Source organism: Dermacentor albipictus, chromosome 1 (genome assembly GCF_038994185.2).
Source record: "Dermacentor albipictus isolate Rhodes 1998 colony chromosome 1, USDA_Dalb.pri_finalv2, whole genome shotgun sequence".
Taxonomy (NCBI): Eukaryota; Metazoa; Arthropoda; class Arachnida; order Ixodida; family Ixodidae; genus Dermacentor; species Dermacentor albipictus.
Window position 1 is genome coordinate 220,611,501 of NC_091821.1, and position 16,052 is coordinate 220,627,552.

Sequence of the window (16,052 nt, forward strand, 5' to 3'; positions counted from 1 at the left end):
ATTTTGATTTATGCTGAAGCAATGTTCACACCATTCACCAGACAAGAAGACTTTTACACAACCAATCAGCAATACTAAATGGTTACAATGAAGCCACTGTGACAGAAAAAGGAGTGTTCACAGACTTCCCCCTCTTTTACTACAATATTTCTGAAGTAATCACGGAACAAGTAATTTCAGTCCGAAAACTTTGAACATCTCACTATCCACACACATTTTTCTGCTTTAAGGTCACACATGTACTGAATAGCAGATGCACCAAAGAATCAACTCTTCCACCATGAAAGAAGGAAACACAGTTAAAGCATGACAAAATGAAACACAGCTAAGTATTGCTTGGAGTAGCAACTACAGTGCTATGTACATTCAATGTCTCAAACTCAGATACATGCATGCTAGATAAACAACTTCCATTAATGCTAGACTGCTGGATAGCAGAATAGGGACAAAGTGGCCTTAAGTAGCTTGCTTTACTTGCAAATGAAATAACATTCAAACAATGGACCATACAAGTCAGTTTTGTTTAGGCCTGCCATAAAGGTATCTTCCAACAGAAAAAACAAAGGATATGTCAGGCCCTGGCTTAGTGAATGATTATGAACCGGCACCCCCAATTAGTAAAAATAAAATGTAAAAAAAAAGGAAAGTATCAATCTCAGAAAACACAACATATAAAAGAAGAAAGTAAATTCGTTGTAGCAATCTCAGTGTAGAAAACGAATGCCGTTTGTTACCGTTAACAGAAGGTATCCAAAAAAAAGATAATCCTCCAAGGAAAAGCAAAAGTTGCAGCAATCAACCCCTTAGAAAAATAACAAGCAGATTGTAAACCTAAACTTTTATTAGCATGAAGGCAAGGTCCTCAATGCTTTACCTTTTGACAGCATTTAGCATCTAGCATGCCTTCACTAGAAGAATAAAAAAAATTCTAAATATGTTTTCCGAGATAGACAATGATTAGAGACAACTTGCCCCCCGCTAGAAACAGTAAAACTGAAGAAAAGAAATAAAAGGAGGTGCATAAATCAATGGCACCTTCCTTGCATCCCCTCATGGCTGGGACTCCCGTGGTGGTGGGGGAGGTTGTTGCTGCTGTTGTTGCTGCTGCTGTTGCTGCTGTTGTTGCTGCTGCTGCTGCTGCTGCTGTTGTTGTTGTTGTTGCTGAATGTCTTGCTGAGGCTGCTGAGGTGCTTGCTGCTGTTGTGCCTGTTGCTGTGGCTGCTGCTGTTGCTGCGATTGCTGTTGGGCCTGCTGGTCTGCCTGCTGCTGCTGCTGCTGCTGTTGCTGCTGTTGCTGCTGCTGCTGCTGCTGCTGTTGTTGCTGCTGCTGCTGTTGTTGTTGTTGTTGCTGCTGCTGTTGCTGTTGCTGCTGCTGCTGTTGCTGTTGTTGCTGCTGCTGCTGCTGCTGCTGCTGCTGCATTTCCTGTTGCTGTAGCTCCTGCTGGTGTCGCTGAATCTCTTGCTGGTGTCGCTGCAGCTCCTGCTGCTGCTGGTGGGCTGGCTGAAGATGGCCAGGAGTCTGCAGGTGCAGTGGTTGCTGGTGTGCCGGCAACTGCTGCGGCTGGGCATTGTAGCTGTCATAGTAGGCATGGCAGTTGCATGCTGCAGCACAGTTAGCCACCACCTCTGATGCCCGCGTCACTGCAGGGGGCCTGCCACGGCCTTTGTGTGGTGATGGGCTCATCAGGTTCTGTGCAGGAATGGGTGCTTGAGTCAGGTCCTGCAGGCACATAAGCAGAACAGTGCCACATTAAGTACCATTGAAACAAAAATGAATTCTGGGGTGATTTGATAAAAATACTGCACAATTCTGCATCTTTATCCACTTCAAAAGGTTGCCCACTCACAATTTTAGGGCACATCAATTTTTCTAATTCAGTTGGGGCAACACTACTTCAATCAGCCCAGAAATCAGGCTGGCTTGAGAAAGAGATATTCAACAATGAATCATATCCACGTCATTAATAAGGTAATTGAAAAGTCTACACAAATATAACCAATGCCTCTGTATGATCTCCATATATAAACAAAAAACTTTAAAATTGGATGCATTTCTTTTTTTAAAGCTGCCCTAAGCACACACCATTTGTGAGACACATATGCACTTTATTAATGATTGCTTACCTTTAAACACAGCACACACGATGCAGTAAACTCACAACAGCAGATACTTACAAGCAACCCAGTGTTTCATTGCGATAGCAGTTATAAGGACACTTCAGGCACATCCGTGTCGCCACCACTAGCATGCTGTCATGGTATCGACGACACATGCAAGGTACACGCATGGTATGTTATACAAGACACACACAGAGTATGTTTGGCTGCAAAAACAACAAATCCAAGCAGATGCACTATCATATTCCACTCAATCGGCTCTGCGGCAGAGGCAGGGCAGCATTCCGCCTTCTGCTGCCAACATGAGTGTTGTGTGCACAAACACTAGCGTTACGGCTGAGCGGCTGTGCACAAAAAGTGGGTTGAGTGGGACGGACAGTATACTTTGAGGTACAAGAGCCGACAGTCTTCCTTTGGTCTGCAAGGTGCAACGCCACTGACTGCACTTGTCATGCCAGCAATCCGTGGCATCTGGTTGCTGCTAGGGCTGTTTCTGCTGTACAGCAGCAGTTCCCCCGCATGCTGCGTCACACAAACATGTCGCCCACATGTATTGTTCGACACCATCTGAGGAGGTTCAGCACTACACTAAACCTTGCTATCACTTTCAATGCTTTTAGTCCTTTGTGTGGAACTGCCAATATTTTAGATTGCAGCGACTTCTTCAGTGACATTGCTGTTGCCGATTTCACCTGCTTAAGGAACTTTTCGGAATAAATTTGCTTGAACCATGTACTTCCTGGTTGATAGGGTGCTTTGTGCTGCCTCAAGAGGGGAGTACAGGGCCGGTATTTTGTAGCGATGCCTTTTCCCATTCTATGCTTTTTCAGGCTTTTCGCGCATGGCCAGTGGTCAGAGCGACGGTCTGCCCACATTATCAACGGGATCAGGCGGCCGTGTTTGGTGGATGATAAGAATAGCATAGAATAAGGCATAAGGCATCGCTACAAAATAGCGGCCCAGGTACCATCACAATTTCTTTTGCATGCATTTTATTGCTATCTCTTCATCATCATCAGCCTATTTTCCTATTTTATGTCCACTGCAGGATGAAGGCCTCTCCCTGCGATCTCCAATTACCCCTGTCCTGCGCCAACTGATTCCAACTAGTGCCCGTGAATTTCCCAATTTCATAGCTTCACCTAGTCCTCTGCCGTTCTCGTCTGCACTTCCCTTCTCTTGGCACCCATTCTGTAACCCTAATCGTCCACCGGTTATCTAACCTGCGCATTACATGACCTGCCCAGCTCCGCTTTTCTCTCTTAAAGTCAATTTGAATATTGGCTATACCCGTTTGCTCTCTGATCCGATTGGCTCCCTTTCTGTCTTCTAACGTTATGCCTTGCATTCTTTGTTCCATTGCTCTTTGCAAGGTCCTTAACTTGTTCTCAAGCTTCTTTTGTCAACCTCCAAGTTTCTGCCTCATACGTCAGCACCGGTAAAGTGTACCGATTGTACACCTTCCTTTGCAATGATAATAGCTTCCTGTCAGGAGCTGACAATGTCTGCCATATGCACTCCAACCCATTTTTATTCTGTGAATTTCCTTCTCATGGTCAGGGTTCCCTGTGATTAATTGACCTAGGTATACATACTCCTTCAGAGACTCTAGAGGCTGACTGACGATCCTGAACTCTTGTTCCCTTGCTGCTGCTGTTAATGTTAATTTTCAATCCCACTCTTACACTCTCTGTTAAGGTCCTCAATCATTTGCTGCAACCCGTCTCCAGTGCTACAGAACAGAACAATGTCATCTGCAAACCAAAGATTGCGAAGATATTCGCCGTCGATCCTTACTCCTAAAGCCTTCCCAGTTTAATTGCTTGGATACTTCTAAACACGCAGTGAATAGCATTGGAAAGATTGTGTCTCCTTGTCTGACCCTTTTCTCTATAGGTATTTTCCTACTTTTCTTGTGTAGAATTAAGGTAGCTGCAGAATTTCTGTAGTGCCACCCCATCTTGAGAGCTTTAGAGCATTTTTGCAATCAGAATTTATTTTTTCATAAAACTTCACAGAACATTCATGACATCATAGAACAAACCCAATTTTGTAAGCTTTATAAGAATATTCAGGAAAATTGGCAGCTATGCATATGGCAGACATTCTCCAAGTCATGAATGGCAGGTTTGAAATATCTTCAAAAAGTATATTATCAATGTATTCTGCCAGTGCTAACCTATGCAGCCCAAACTTGTAGAATAACAATGAAGCTTGAGAACATACCAAGGAACACACACAGTGGAACACAAAATGAATGGCATGACATTGAGAAACAGGATGAGAGCAAGAGAGCAAACACAGGTAGGCGCCATTCTAGCTGAGATAAAGAGGAAGCGCATGTGACGTAATGCGAGAGTGGAACAACCGGTGGTCCATCAAAGTAATACAACCAGTGCCAAGGGAAGAATAATGTAGCTGAGGTCAGCAAAGGATTAGGTGGTGCAATGAGACTGGGAAATTAGCAGACATATGATAGTCTGCTGAAACAAGATGGGTAACAGGAAATCATTGGGTGATTGGAAATCACCTTCATTTTACAGTGACAATAGCAATGCATTCCCAGCGCAGGAATGTGTTGCCATCTTATACAAACACTGTAAAATCTGAAAAAATGCCAATGGTGTATCTACACCATTTCCCATGCTGCGAGTTGACCTCAGCGATGGTGTCTGCTTGATTGTTTTTTGCGAGTTGCAGCTACAGAAAGTGTGCAAAAGATTTAAACAATTCTTTTGTAAAATAAAGTGTCATTAATTTGAAACTTGCAACAAAGCCTGTTTTGTTGTAGATATGTGCCAGCACTGCAGCATAAAGGTAGCAGAAGAGAGAAACACAATACTTTTGTCAATGCTGTGCAATGCCACTTGGCACAGTACCCTACTCCAGGCAGTATGATGGAAATGAAAGGACTGCTTTTTAAGAATTTTTTTCTTGCTTTCAAAGCAATAGAAAGCCAAGTGTTATCCTGTTTCTGGTGTAATATGGCAATCTTTTTTTCCTTGTTCTTCAGTATCATCTGTTGGGCAGTGGAAAAAATATTTCCAACCAGAGAACTTTTGCAAATGTTACTTAATAAAATCAGTATTTTTTTACAGGGAATACTTACGATAACGTCCTGTAAAAGAAATGCGTCAGTAGACCCCTGTACAGCACACAAAAGTTTTCCCATGAAAGAACTAAATAACATAGTAATCAAACCTCTTGTAATAGTGATGGCAATTATTCTGACAGCCAAAACACTCATTAATGTACTCCTGACACTGATTGCAACCTTATTTTGGCATTTTAAATGCTGAAACTCAACACTGTCACTTTATTTTTACCACATACTTGCATTGCTTACGTAAGCATTCTTCCACAACTTTATAGCATGTATTCTTAACCTTTTCCATGACAAAAATTAGTCTCACTGATCCACGAATTTCCTTTGGTATATGTGCCACAGACAAGTGGAAATCGTTATTGCATTTTGGTGCAATTGCTGTACTATTCGATGGCACCAGCTTCCTAGAATAATTACTTTTGTAGCCACAGTTGGCCCAAAAACAGCTGCAACGCAAATGCGCGGCAATTTTGCGTGCATTTGTGGGCTTCTTTCACGCTCAGAACACTTTTATGTAGCAGGTATTGAGCAACAGAAAGCCATATCGGGAGTTTTTCATCTCACTCTACAACTTTCTCAATGACACTTTTGATCTAATTATAATATTTGAGTTGTTGATTAATTAATCAAGACTAATTATCTATTTAGGCAGAACGAAAAATATAGCTTGAGTATCTTCAAGCGACGGCAAGCAACATTATCTTTGTTCTGTCCAACTACGTGACATTTGCATATTTTTAAACTCTGGCTAAAGTTAGCTGGGACACCCTGTATAAGCGCGCGCGCGCGCGCGCACACACACACACACACACACACACACACACACACACACACACACACACACACACAAACACATATTTGTGCACTGTAGAAAAAGAACAGGAGGTGCTCACTGACTTAACTACATGGCTTTATATATATTCATTGTCACCAATGACATAGCAACAGGCAAAGGCGTACCCTCAGGTTGGCCGAATTTCCAACTTCTGCAAGAAGGTCCATAACGTTGAACTCTCTGCGCTCAGTGGTTGAAGCCGAAGGCAGAAGGGACCCGCCAGGACACATAATGTTACGTATATACTCTGGGTGGGGATGGTGGTTGTTGTAAAAGACTGACAGCTCCGCAGCAGCCAGGGCCAGTTCCAATGAAAGGCTCTTGATCACATTCAAGGGTGGCCCAAATGAATGCAGTGGAAAAATGTAGCCTTTTGATGTCTCCTGTGTATAGCCAAGCTGTTTGAGAATTGTCTTTGTGCCCTGAAATAAATAAAACAGCACTGAACAAGTTACAATTTGCATTATTTCCACCTATGGCCATTTTGTGGCCAAAAGAGACCAGCAATACAACACAGCGAAAATTGCACATAAAATCTGGCGGTAAACGTGACAAGAGCAGCTGTGACATGAGCTATTAAAATTGAGTTCTGAAAAATCCATCATACAGGCCATTACTGCACTCCAGCGAATGCACTAGAACTTATGTTAACACAATGAACACATAAGCAACCCACCTTCAAAGTATGTTTTACTGTGATTTAAGCACATAAAAGCAAAAGCCTGCCTTTCCTAAAACTAGCTTTTTCCTGAATCATTCTGTATGCTCCACGACATGGATGTCACTAACACAGTAAAACTCCACTTCAATTGAGTCTCAAGAAATTCTTTGTTCAAGTAAAAGATCATCTGTGTAAAAGTTAACAGATGGGGATCCTGCTGTCACAATTTTACAGTTGTTTACTCAAATGAAAGATGTTCATTAACATGAGGTATGATCAAGCAGTACTTCATGACAGCAAAGTTGCCACCACAACTCTGCTTCAATATATGTTCTTTATGTAATCCTGTTTCTGTGCTACAGAAGGGTTATCATTACTTCAGTCACGCCACTGCAGTGTTAGCACACTTCACACTTGTAGTGTAAGCTTGTCCTTTTTCCACTAAATCAATCAGTTTGGCACTTGTGCATGTGGCAACATCAGCTGTTAAGAACTCACATACACTAAGGGTCTGCCCCGAGTTTTGTGTGTGGGTGATATTCAATGACCACCACAGACAGTAAGCATTTTGTAGGAACTCTGTAGACCCTGTGTAGATGCTGGTCAGAGTCCTACAGTGTGGCTCATAAAATTCTTAGGAGCATAATTAATCACTAAAGTTACAATGAACCTTAGCAGAGCAGGCAGGGCTGCAGCAGCTGGCAGAGTGCCTTCTTAATGTTTCTAATGGTCTCTGTGCAAATTTCTGCAGATTTAAGCGGCTTCTGTGAAGGCTCCAGCACCAATGACAAATTGCATATGGAAATCCTTGTGGGCCTTTAGGGCTCCTGACCCTTAGTCGATGCTATATTTGGATGCATGCCCACTAAGAATTTCCAGAGTGCTAAAGTTTTTTTTTATTAGCTGCAGATGAGGTCACCATGGTTTTACATCAGTATCAACCTAAAACTGATGAGGAATTTTTTTCGTTGCTTTTCAAGCATTAGAAAACTGCATTAGAAAGCTGCAAGTATGTAACTGAGAGCTCTAAAAAAATTTTTGTTTGTATCATATGGCTCTTAGGCTGCGTAGTCAGCTAAGCAGATTATGACTCCATTAAAACCGATTAACAAAACTACCAAAACCAACAAAAAGGACGAATTACCACGCGGTGGTGGCGTTGCCTTATTGATTCCTTATATCATGTTACCTGATGTCACAGGAGTGGAAGGAATTATTTGTAAACTAACATTTTCTACATGCAATATTGTCGTCGGCTGTATTTATTGTAGTCCCTCCTATTTTGGGGGCCAGACTAATACTTTTAGGGGATTTTAACCTGCCTGATGTGAACTGGCAAACATTTGAACACCACTCACCAAGTGCTGGTATGTTTTTTGAACTCATGCTTTCATTGAATCTCAGCCAAATCGAAACAGAGCCCACACGTGTCCAAGGAACTGTTTCCAACACATCTGATTTATTTTTTTTTAGCCATCATTTCCCGTTAGAGCTAACTTATCTTGAATTCATTAATGGCATATCTGATCATAAGGTTACTTTATGCGCTGTACCTGATCAGAATACTATATTTTCTTCCGAACCACGCATCACTTACCCGGACTTCAGTAGAGCAGACGATACGAGTATTATTGACTGCTTATCTAACGAATTTACCGCCTTTGAAGCACTTTCAATACATCCCACCACAAACATCGAAACATTGTGGCAGTTTAAAAAAAATAATGTTTCATTGTGTTTCCAAGTATGTACCTTCTAAAGTTAAAAAAATGAGGAAGCACAATCCCTGGATCTCACGTGACATCATTCATGCCAAACGTAAAGTCAAGCGTCTGAAAAAATCAATGAAAATAGCACCTAATCCTTCATCTCGAAGTAATCTTACTTTAGCTATCCAAGACATTAAATCTAACATAAAGACAGCAAAGTCAAACTTTTACTCCAACACACTTCAAGAATTCCTAAGAAATTCACCGAGCAAATTCTGGAACTACCTTAAACCTAAGGTATCAAGTGATTACCAAGTGTAGCCCGAAACTAACAAAGAAAGTGTTAATTCCCTAAATAACTATTTTTCTTCTATCTTCACAACTGACGATGGGAAACTACCTCAAATTGACATCACCGTTAATAGCAGACTAAGCCACCTTACTGTCACTGAGGCCGGAGTACTGAACCTCCTCCTAAACCTGGTCACGAAAAAAGGGCCAGGCCCGGATAAAATACCCAACGCTTTCTTGAAACGATACGCAGAATGGACGACGAGGTACCTTGTATAATATTTAACAAATCATTATCATCATCTGTTCTTCCACAAGATTGGAAATCTGCAAACGTCGCAATACATAAATCAGGCTGCAAAGACGACCCGTCCAACTTCCGGCCGATTTCGCTTACAAGTACCGTGTGCAAACTTCTGGAACACATCATACTAAAACATATAACCGTTTTCTTAGAAAAGGAGAATATCGTATCACCATATCAACATAGCTTTCGCAAAGGCCTTCCTGCAATCACTCAACTACTGGAACTAACCCATGACATATCATTTAATATCGACCAACACAGACAAACAGACCTCATCCTACTCGATTTATCAAAGGCATTTGATCGGGTATCACACAAAAAGCTCATGAGGAAACTTGAGATTGCATTAGGTACATGTCCCATAATTGACTGGATTTGTGACTATCTTACTAACCGTACCCAGTTTGTGGAAGTGAACGGACAGATTTCCCTGAGAGCCCGGGTAACATCGGGAGTCCCCTAAGGAAGTGTCCTAGCTCCCCTTTTATTTCTAATTTTTATTAATGACTTACCCGCAAAAATCACAGGAAACATTAAGCTATTTGCAGACGACTGCATTCTTCATCAAAATATTAACTCGCATGATGACCACATAACATTAAACGACGACTTGAAAGCTGTATCTAACTGGTACTGGCAGATGACCATCAATACTAAGAAATCTGCTGTTCTTCCAATCACCAGAAAAAAATCTAACTCGAGCTTTAGGTATACCATTAACGACATGCCACTAATACGAGTTCATGAGCACAAGTACCTTGGATTAACGTTAATACTTGACTTCAGATGGAACTCCCATATAAACAATGTTACAGCGACTGCAATGAAACACCTTTTCTTTCTTGGAAGGCACCTCCGACTAGCACCACCCGATACGAAACTTCTGGCTTACAAAACTTTCGTCAGGTCAGTCCTTGAGTACGCAAATGTTATCTGGTTCTCATACACTAAACAACTAATTAAAAAACTAGGTGTACAAAGGAAAGCTCTACGGTATATATACAATAAACATAAATTAACAGACTCGCCCACCGAACTACTTAAAGTCGGAATCCTAACAGTACAAAACCGAGCTGTACTAGCCTGTTCCAAACTTGCGTACCAGCGCCTACACAACAAGCTTAATATTGATACCTCGAGATACATCTCCAGAAATGAAACACGGCCAACGCGACATAAACACACACAAACACTCAATGAGTATTCTTTTCATACCGATTGCTTTAAGAATTCATTCTTTCCTTTAGCGATAAGAGAATGGAATAAACTGAGTGAATCCATTAGTAACAGTTCCTCATTAGATACATTTGCTAATTCACTGGAAAAACATCTCCTCGCCTTACAGCTCTGATTTACACACTCCGGTTTGTTACCGATCATCATAGCCTAACAATTTAACCTACGAGTGTTCTTTTTGTACAATGCATTATATGCATGACTGCATCCTGTTTGTGATGTTCATTAGGTGTTTTATATCACGTGTTTTCCAGGTGGTTTCTTTTTTCTTTCTTGTTTGGTTTCTTATTCTCTGATTCTTCTTGAAAGCTGACATTATTGCTGAATAATTAATTAATTAACTAATTATTGTTATAATTAATTAATTATATTACATTATATTATTATTGCTGAAAGATATTGACACTCTGAAAGATATTGCATTTGTAATGAAGTAGTTAATTCTTTTGTTTAGCAAAGCCAAAACCTTTGCAATAACACACTCGTGATTATATAACATATTTATATTCTTTGTTCGCAAATACTACCATAAGTACTTGCCCTTCCTGTTATAATCCCATGAGGGATTGACAGTATGTCAAATAAATAAATAAATAAATAAATAAATAAATAAATAAATAAATAAATAAAACAATCTGTACATCAGTATAAAATCTAAGGCAGTGATCTCAAGAATGATCTGAAGGGTGGAACCAGGCTAGAAATAACTTTACAAGTTTTAATGCGGTACCGTCAAAGACTACGTGACTAAGATTAAGGCTCAGAGATTGATTACCGCAGTTTCCGGTGTGTAAGTCACACCTTTGTATAAGATACACATCTTACTTTCCATGACGTTCGAAGAACGAATTGGTACATTTGATGCACCTTTGTATAAGACACACCTATTCTAACTCAGTCAGTATAGTGAAACCCAAGTACACACACTTGTACACTCATTACAGAATGTCCTACTCACCCATTTCAAGGCACGAAATTTTCTAAAACAAAATTTCTACGAGCTAATTCTAGCAGAATAAAACTTCAACCAATGTTCCTCTAAGGTGCAGGAAACAGACTTTTATTGCATTTAACTCGAAGCCATCAAAGGCAGCATCAACGTACTACTGTCGCCAACCTATGAACAACTTTTAAGCAATGCTGTAAGCATCTTAAAAGCACTTCGTTGGAGCTGCATTTGCGGTGTGGCATGCTCGGGACAAACGCATGAACAACGATCATATCACGCCTGAACTCATGCATACAAAAGCAAAATGGCGACCATAAGCCCATAGCACTGTGAATAATGCTACACTGCCAAGACTTCTCGCACGGGCGACTGATGATCATGATAACCAAGAGGTGCTTTCTTGAAGGGGGGATGCGGGGCTAAAATACCGATTTCGGTGAAAAAACTTGTTTTTTATTCTGAGTTGTTCTGAATTGCTTGTTTAATAAAGAATCTTCTCACCAGCTTTGGTAGTTATCTGAGCAGTAGAAAGGAAGAAAATGAATTTTTTTCACAAGTTGGTGGTGTGCATTTCCTGTTGAACGCAACTCTGAACGCTGTTTTTCCAGACGTGGCCGCATAGTGGGCAAGAAACGAAACGCAAAGTGAATGCCCATGTTAGGAAGTTTGTTTTTCGCGCTTTTTATGCTAGAGTTGAGAAACTAAAGAAAATGACGAAAGGTTTAGGAGGCAAGGGGAAGCTGACACAAATTGTTGTAAAAAAACTCACTGCTTACTATGTATCTGCCCTGAAAGACAATGTTCCAGATGTAAAAGAATGCAACGAGGAGTATTTGCGACACTTTTTCACTCCTACTCAACAGATGAAGTCCCACGACATGACGCTTGCCCAGTTGGTGAGGACTTTTGGTGTCACTACAATCAGCACAGAGCCGTAGTTGCAGCGGACAAGCCATCAGTGCCAAGATCCCGTCGTCCAGCTTTCAGCAGAGACATTGCCAAAGAGCTGGTGCCTCTCTACAACAGGCTTAGTAAGCCAGAGCATATTGCACGATGTTCAAGGATGCAGACAGAGAATGCAAACGGGTCCTTCAATGCTCTTGTATGGAAAAGGTGCCCAAAGACAGAATTTGCATCACTGAGAACAGTGGAGACTGCAGCAGCCCTGGCTGTGCTGGAATTCAATGAAGGAGCACGTGGCATCAAGAGAGTTCTCGACAAGCTAGAACTTGAACATGGAGTACAGACGAATAAACACGTTCAGGAAGCAACGAAGCAAGCCATTTCACAAGCGCGGGCAAGAGCGATGGATAGCTCTAAAGCTGAAAAAAAGAGACGACGCCTTGAAGCGATCGCCACAGAGCAGCGTCGTGTTGAAGAGGAGGGCCCGACATATGCAGCAGGGCACTTTGATTAATTTTTTCTGATCACAAGAATAAATGCCATGCTCTGAAATTTTTGAACTGATTTTTCTCAGTTTGCACTTTTTGGAAAAAGAAAAAGCATTAGGAAAAGTATCATTTCCAAACTGCTTCCCCAAATGCTGCTTCCAACGTTTTTTTCTAGACTAGAATTTTGAGAGGAACAAGCTAAAGTACTTTTCAGATGCCTAAATTTTTCCAACATATAATATTTAGCAGATTTTTTACATGTAATGACAGCGAAAAAAATTAACTTCATTTTCACAGTGATGGCATTTTTATAGAAATGACATAAAAGACGTGCAGCTGACCTTATCCTACACTATAAACCATCTAAAAGGTATCTAATCACAAATAATTTGTATATGTTCATTATTTTGTAAAAGATAGTTTTCCTAAGTTGACACACAAGATTGCTCAATTTCACAGTTATAACTTTTTTTGTCGTTGCGCTAGGGTGTAGATATTCGGAAGATATTCTAATGACAAGATCCACTACCCCTGAAAATTTAATAAAAATTAGTTGAGCGCTTCAAAAGCTGACCCTTCAGCCTAGCATCCCCCCTTAAGAGGCAGATGTCGAGCGCCACAACGTACAATGATTACTGTTTCAGTAGCTAAACTATAACAGTAAAACAGAACACGTGATCCCCAATCACAAAGGTACCTATTATATCATGAAGGCCACGATGGCGGCCTTTACTGCAGCTGCCGTGCTGCCTATACTGCCCTTGGTGCCGACATCTGTTGCCACGGTCACTTCACTGTTAAAACGAGAGTCAATTTCGTTCAGAATGCTGCCATGCATGGTGGCAAAAAAAGATGTACTTATTGGTCACACCAGCACATTGTTTTCTGCATATCTAAAACACACTAAAAATTTTTTAATGCGTCTTATAGAGTTGATTTCCATTAATTCGACCGTGAAGGGACCAAAGAAATTGACTAAATTAAAGATGGAGAAAAAAACAGAAACGTATAGGTGCCAGGGCCGGATCTTTCGGTTAAGATCGAATTATCTGGAAAAAAAAAATAATTAACCGGAGTCGCATCAATGTAAGTCAACTGTGCACGAAAAATACGATATTTGCTTGTCCTCAGAGGTGAGAGAAGAACTGCTGCTTGAGCAAAGGCAGAGGTAAACACTAAGTTTCTTACACTGGACATATGTCCACATGTGCGGATTTAGTTTTCAGTACTTAGTACTGGGAAAATGAGCAAAACTTAGTCATCGCTTTCACAATGCGCAGTACAAGTTTGTCAAATTACCACACCACCTTCACTCTAACTTCACTCTTTCCTTACCAACCCATAGAAAGTAGATAAATTTGATTAACAGTTTAATGATGAATAGTTAAACATTACCATCTCAATTTCTCCATGAGCCATGTCAGGCACCACATGAAATGAAGACTACACTTTTGTAGAGATTTCACAATTTTTAGCACGTTGGGGAGTCCAAAAAATAAAACTTCGACAGCAAGTATTGTCGAAACTGGTGTACAGTGCTCTGTGCACTTCCCAAATCAAACAACACAAGATGTGCAATCAGTTGAGTCAGTTACATAATCTTTCAATGAGAGCAGCAGTAAAGACACCAAAGCTTTTGTGGGGTTGTCTAAAAATTAAATTATGGGGTTTTATGTACCAGAACCACAATCTCATTATGAGGCACGCCGTAGTGGGGGACTCCTGAAATTTTGACCACCTGGGGTTCTTTAATGTGCACCAAGTCTAAGTGCACGCCTGTTTTCACATTTCACCCCCATCGAAATGCAGCTGCCATGGCCAAGATTCAATCCTGCAACCTCGTGCTTAGCATCCCAACACCATAGCCACTAAGAAACCATGGCGGGTTCGGATTGTCTAATTTTCTGCTCCAGCATCTATGCTGTTTTAGAGGTGCCCTAAAACACTGTTCTAATTAATCATAGAATGGCCGCACTATTAACAGATGACTAATCTCCTGCGGTAAAATCTTTTCGAACCTTTCAAGTTAAGAGGAGTCTGCCGTACTCATCACACCAATGCCCAACTTTCTCCCTTATTTCATCTCTGTTCGTGCACTGGAAGCTACACAGGGGGGATGGGATGGCAGTAGGGCAAGGCTGCCCAAAAGTTTTTATTTATTTACTTTTCCTCTCTACGGCGCTACTTCCAGTTCAGGCATGTGCAGCGCTCTCTTGACACGAGACGGGCGCTCCTGTACCTGGAGCTATCCGATTGTCTCGCCAACAAGAGGACTCGTCGCAGCACCCCCCATGATGGCCGCGGTATCTATGCTACACAGCATGTCGGTGCGATCTGCACTTAGTAGATGCAGCTAAATGCAACAGGCATGTGTACACCAGAACTGCAAAAATGAAACTTTTTTGTCTTTTTGACATAGCAGACGCGTATTTTTCATTTACTGAAGGGGAAATGTGGGGCTAAAATCAAAATTTTTTTCAGAAATATGCATTTTCTAATTTTTTTGTCTTTTTGGATTTCCAAACAAAGAAGAAAATTAGCTTTTTAACCCGGTAGTTGCATGTGTTTTGGCATGTTTTGAGAACTTTGAATGGATTTTTCTCAGTTTGCATTTTATGGGCAATTTGCAGTTTTACACCCATGACACCCAGGCACTGAAAATGACATTAACTAGCTAATGTCTTAAATTTTTATGTGATTCATGGGGTGCCACACGGACATGCTTAATGGCATTAAAGCTTAATGCCACTCGAAGCGTAGTGCTTACTCGTAACTCACTTGGCCATCAAATGCGTACTCTCATTCGCAATGTCTCCACATTCTGAGAACACTAAACGAATTTGTAGCGAAAAACAATCACTATATTCTTCACATTCTTTTAAAAAGTACTCTTTTTTTCCCAATGTAGTGCATTCTCACAACCATCACAACTCACTTGGCCATCGAATGCATCGAATGCTTTGGCTTCAAACAGTTTGCAGAAGGGTTCAAAAATGACATTCCTGAAGTAAACTACATAAACTACCGCCTATTAATATTTTCATGCCATTTCTTAAATGTTTGCTGCCTAAGGAGGAGGAGGAGGAATGAACGTTTATTGTAAGAAACAGCGAGAAAGTGTCCTTTCTTCGCCCTAGGAAGTAATTTTTTTTATTGTATTATGTTTAATGTCATTAACCCTTTCAGGGTCAATGACGTAAATATACGGCGCTGCAAACAAGTCCAAAATGGTCGATGCCATACATTTACTGTACGCTTAAAAAGCATGCCAATGTCCTAACCTTTTCTTTCTTGGCATGTGCTGCCACTATGTGGGAATACATGCAATTTTTTTCTTGCGCCCCCCTCTCTTGGTTTTCGTTGCATGGTTTGTTTTAGAGCTAGTTTGCTCCGGTGCATCTACGTACTACCGCCCGCGCATTGATGCACGCATGGGCAGGCGGCGGTTTG

General features: G+C 41.0%; 1 protein-coding gene across 4 annotated transcripts in view; it reads right to left on the reverse strand.

Moving 5' to 3' along the window:
• Positions 1 to 395: 395 nt before the first annotated feature.
• LOC135919888 (alpha-protein kinase 1-like) overlaps positions 396 to 16,052 on the reverse strand; it is a 53,058-nt gene continuing 37,401 nt past the window's right edge. For all 4 annotated transcript variants that reach the window (XM_065453885.1, XM_065453884.1, XM_070530928.1 and 1 more), the window contains 2 exons: positions 6,184 to 6,480; positions 396 to 1,719 (listed from right to left, as the gene is read on the reverse strand). In XM_065453885.1, the coding sequence (XP_065309957.1) occupies positions 1,051 to 1,719; positions 6,184 to 6,480 (966 nt within the window). In that variant the 3' untranslated portion in view covers positions 396 to 1,050. The remainder of the gene's footprint in view (positions 1,720 to 6,183; positions 6,481 to 16,052) is intronic.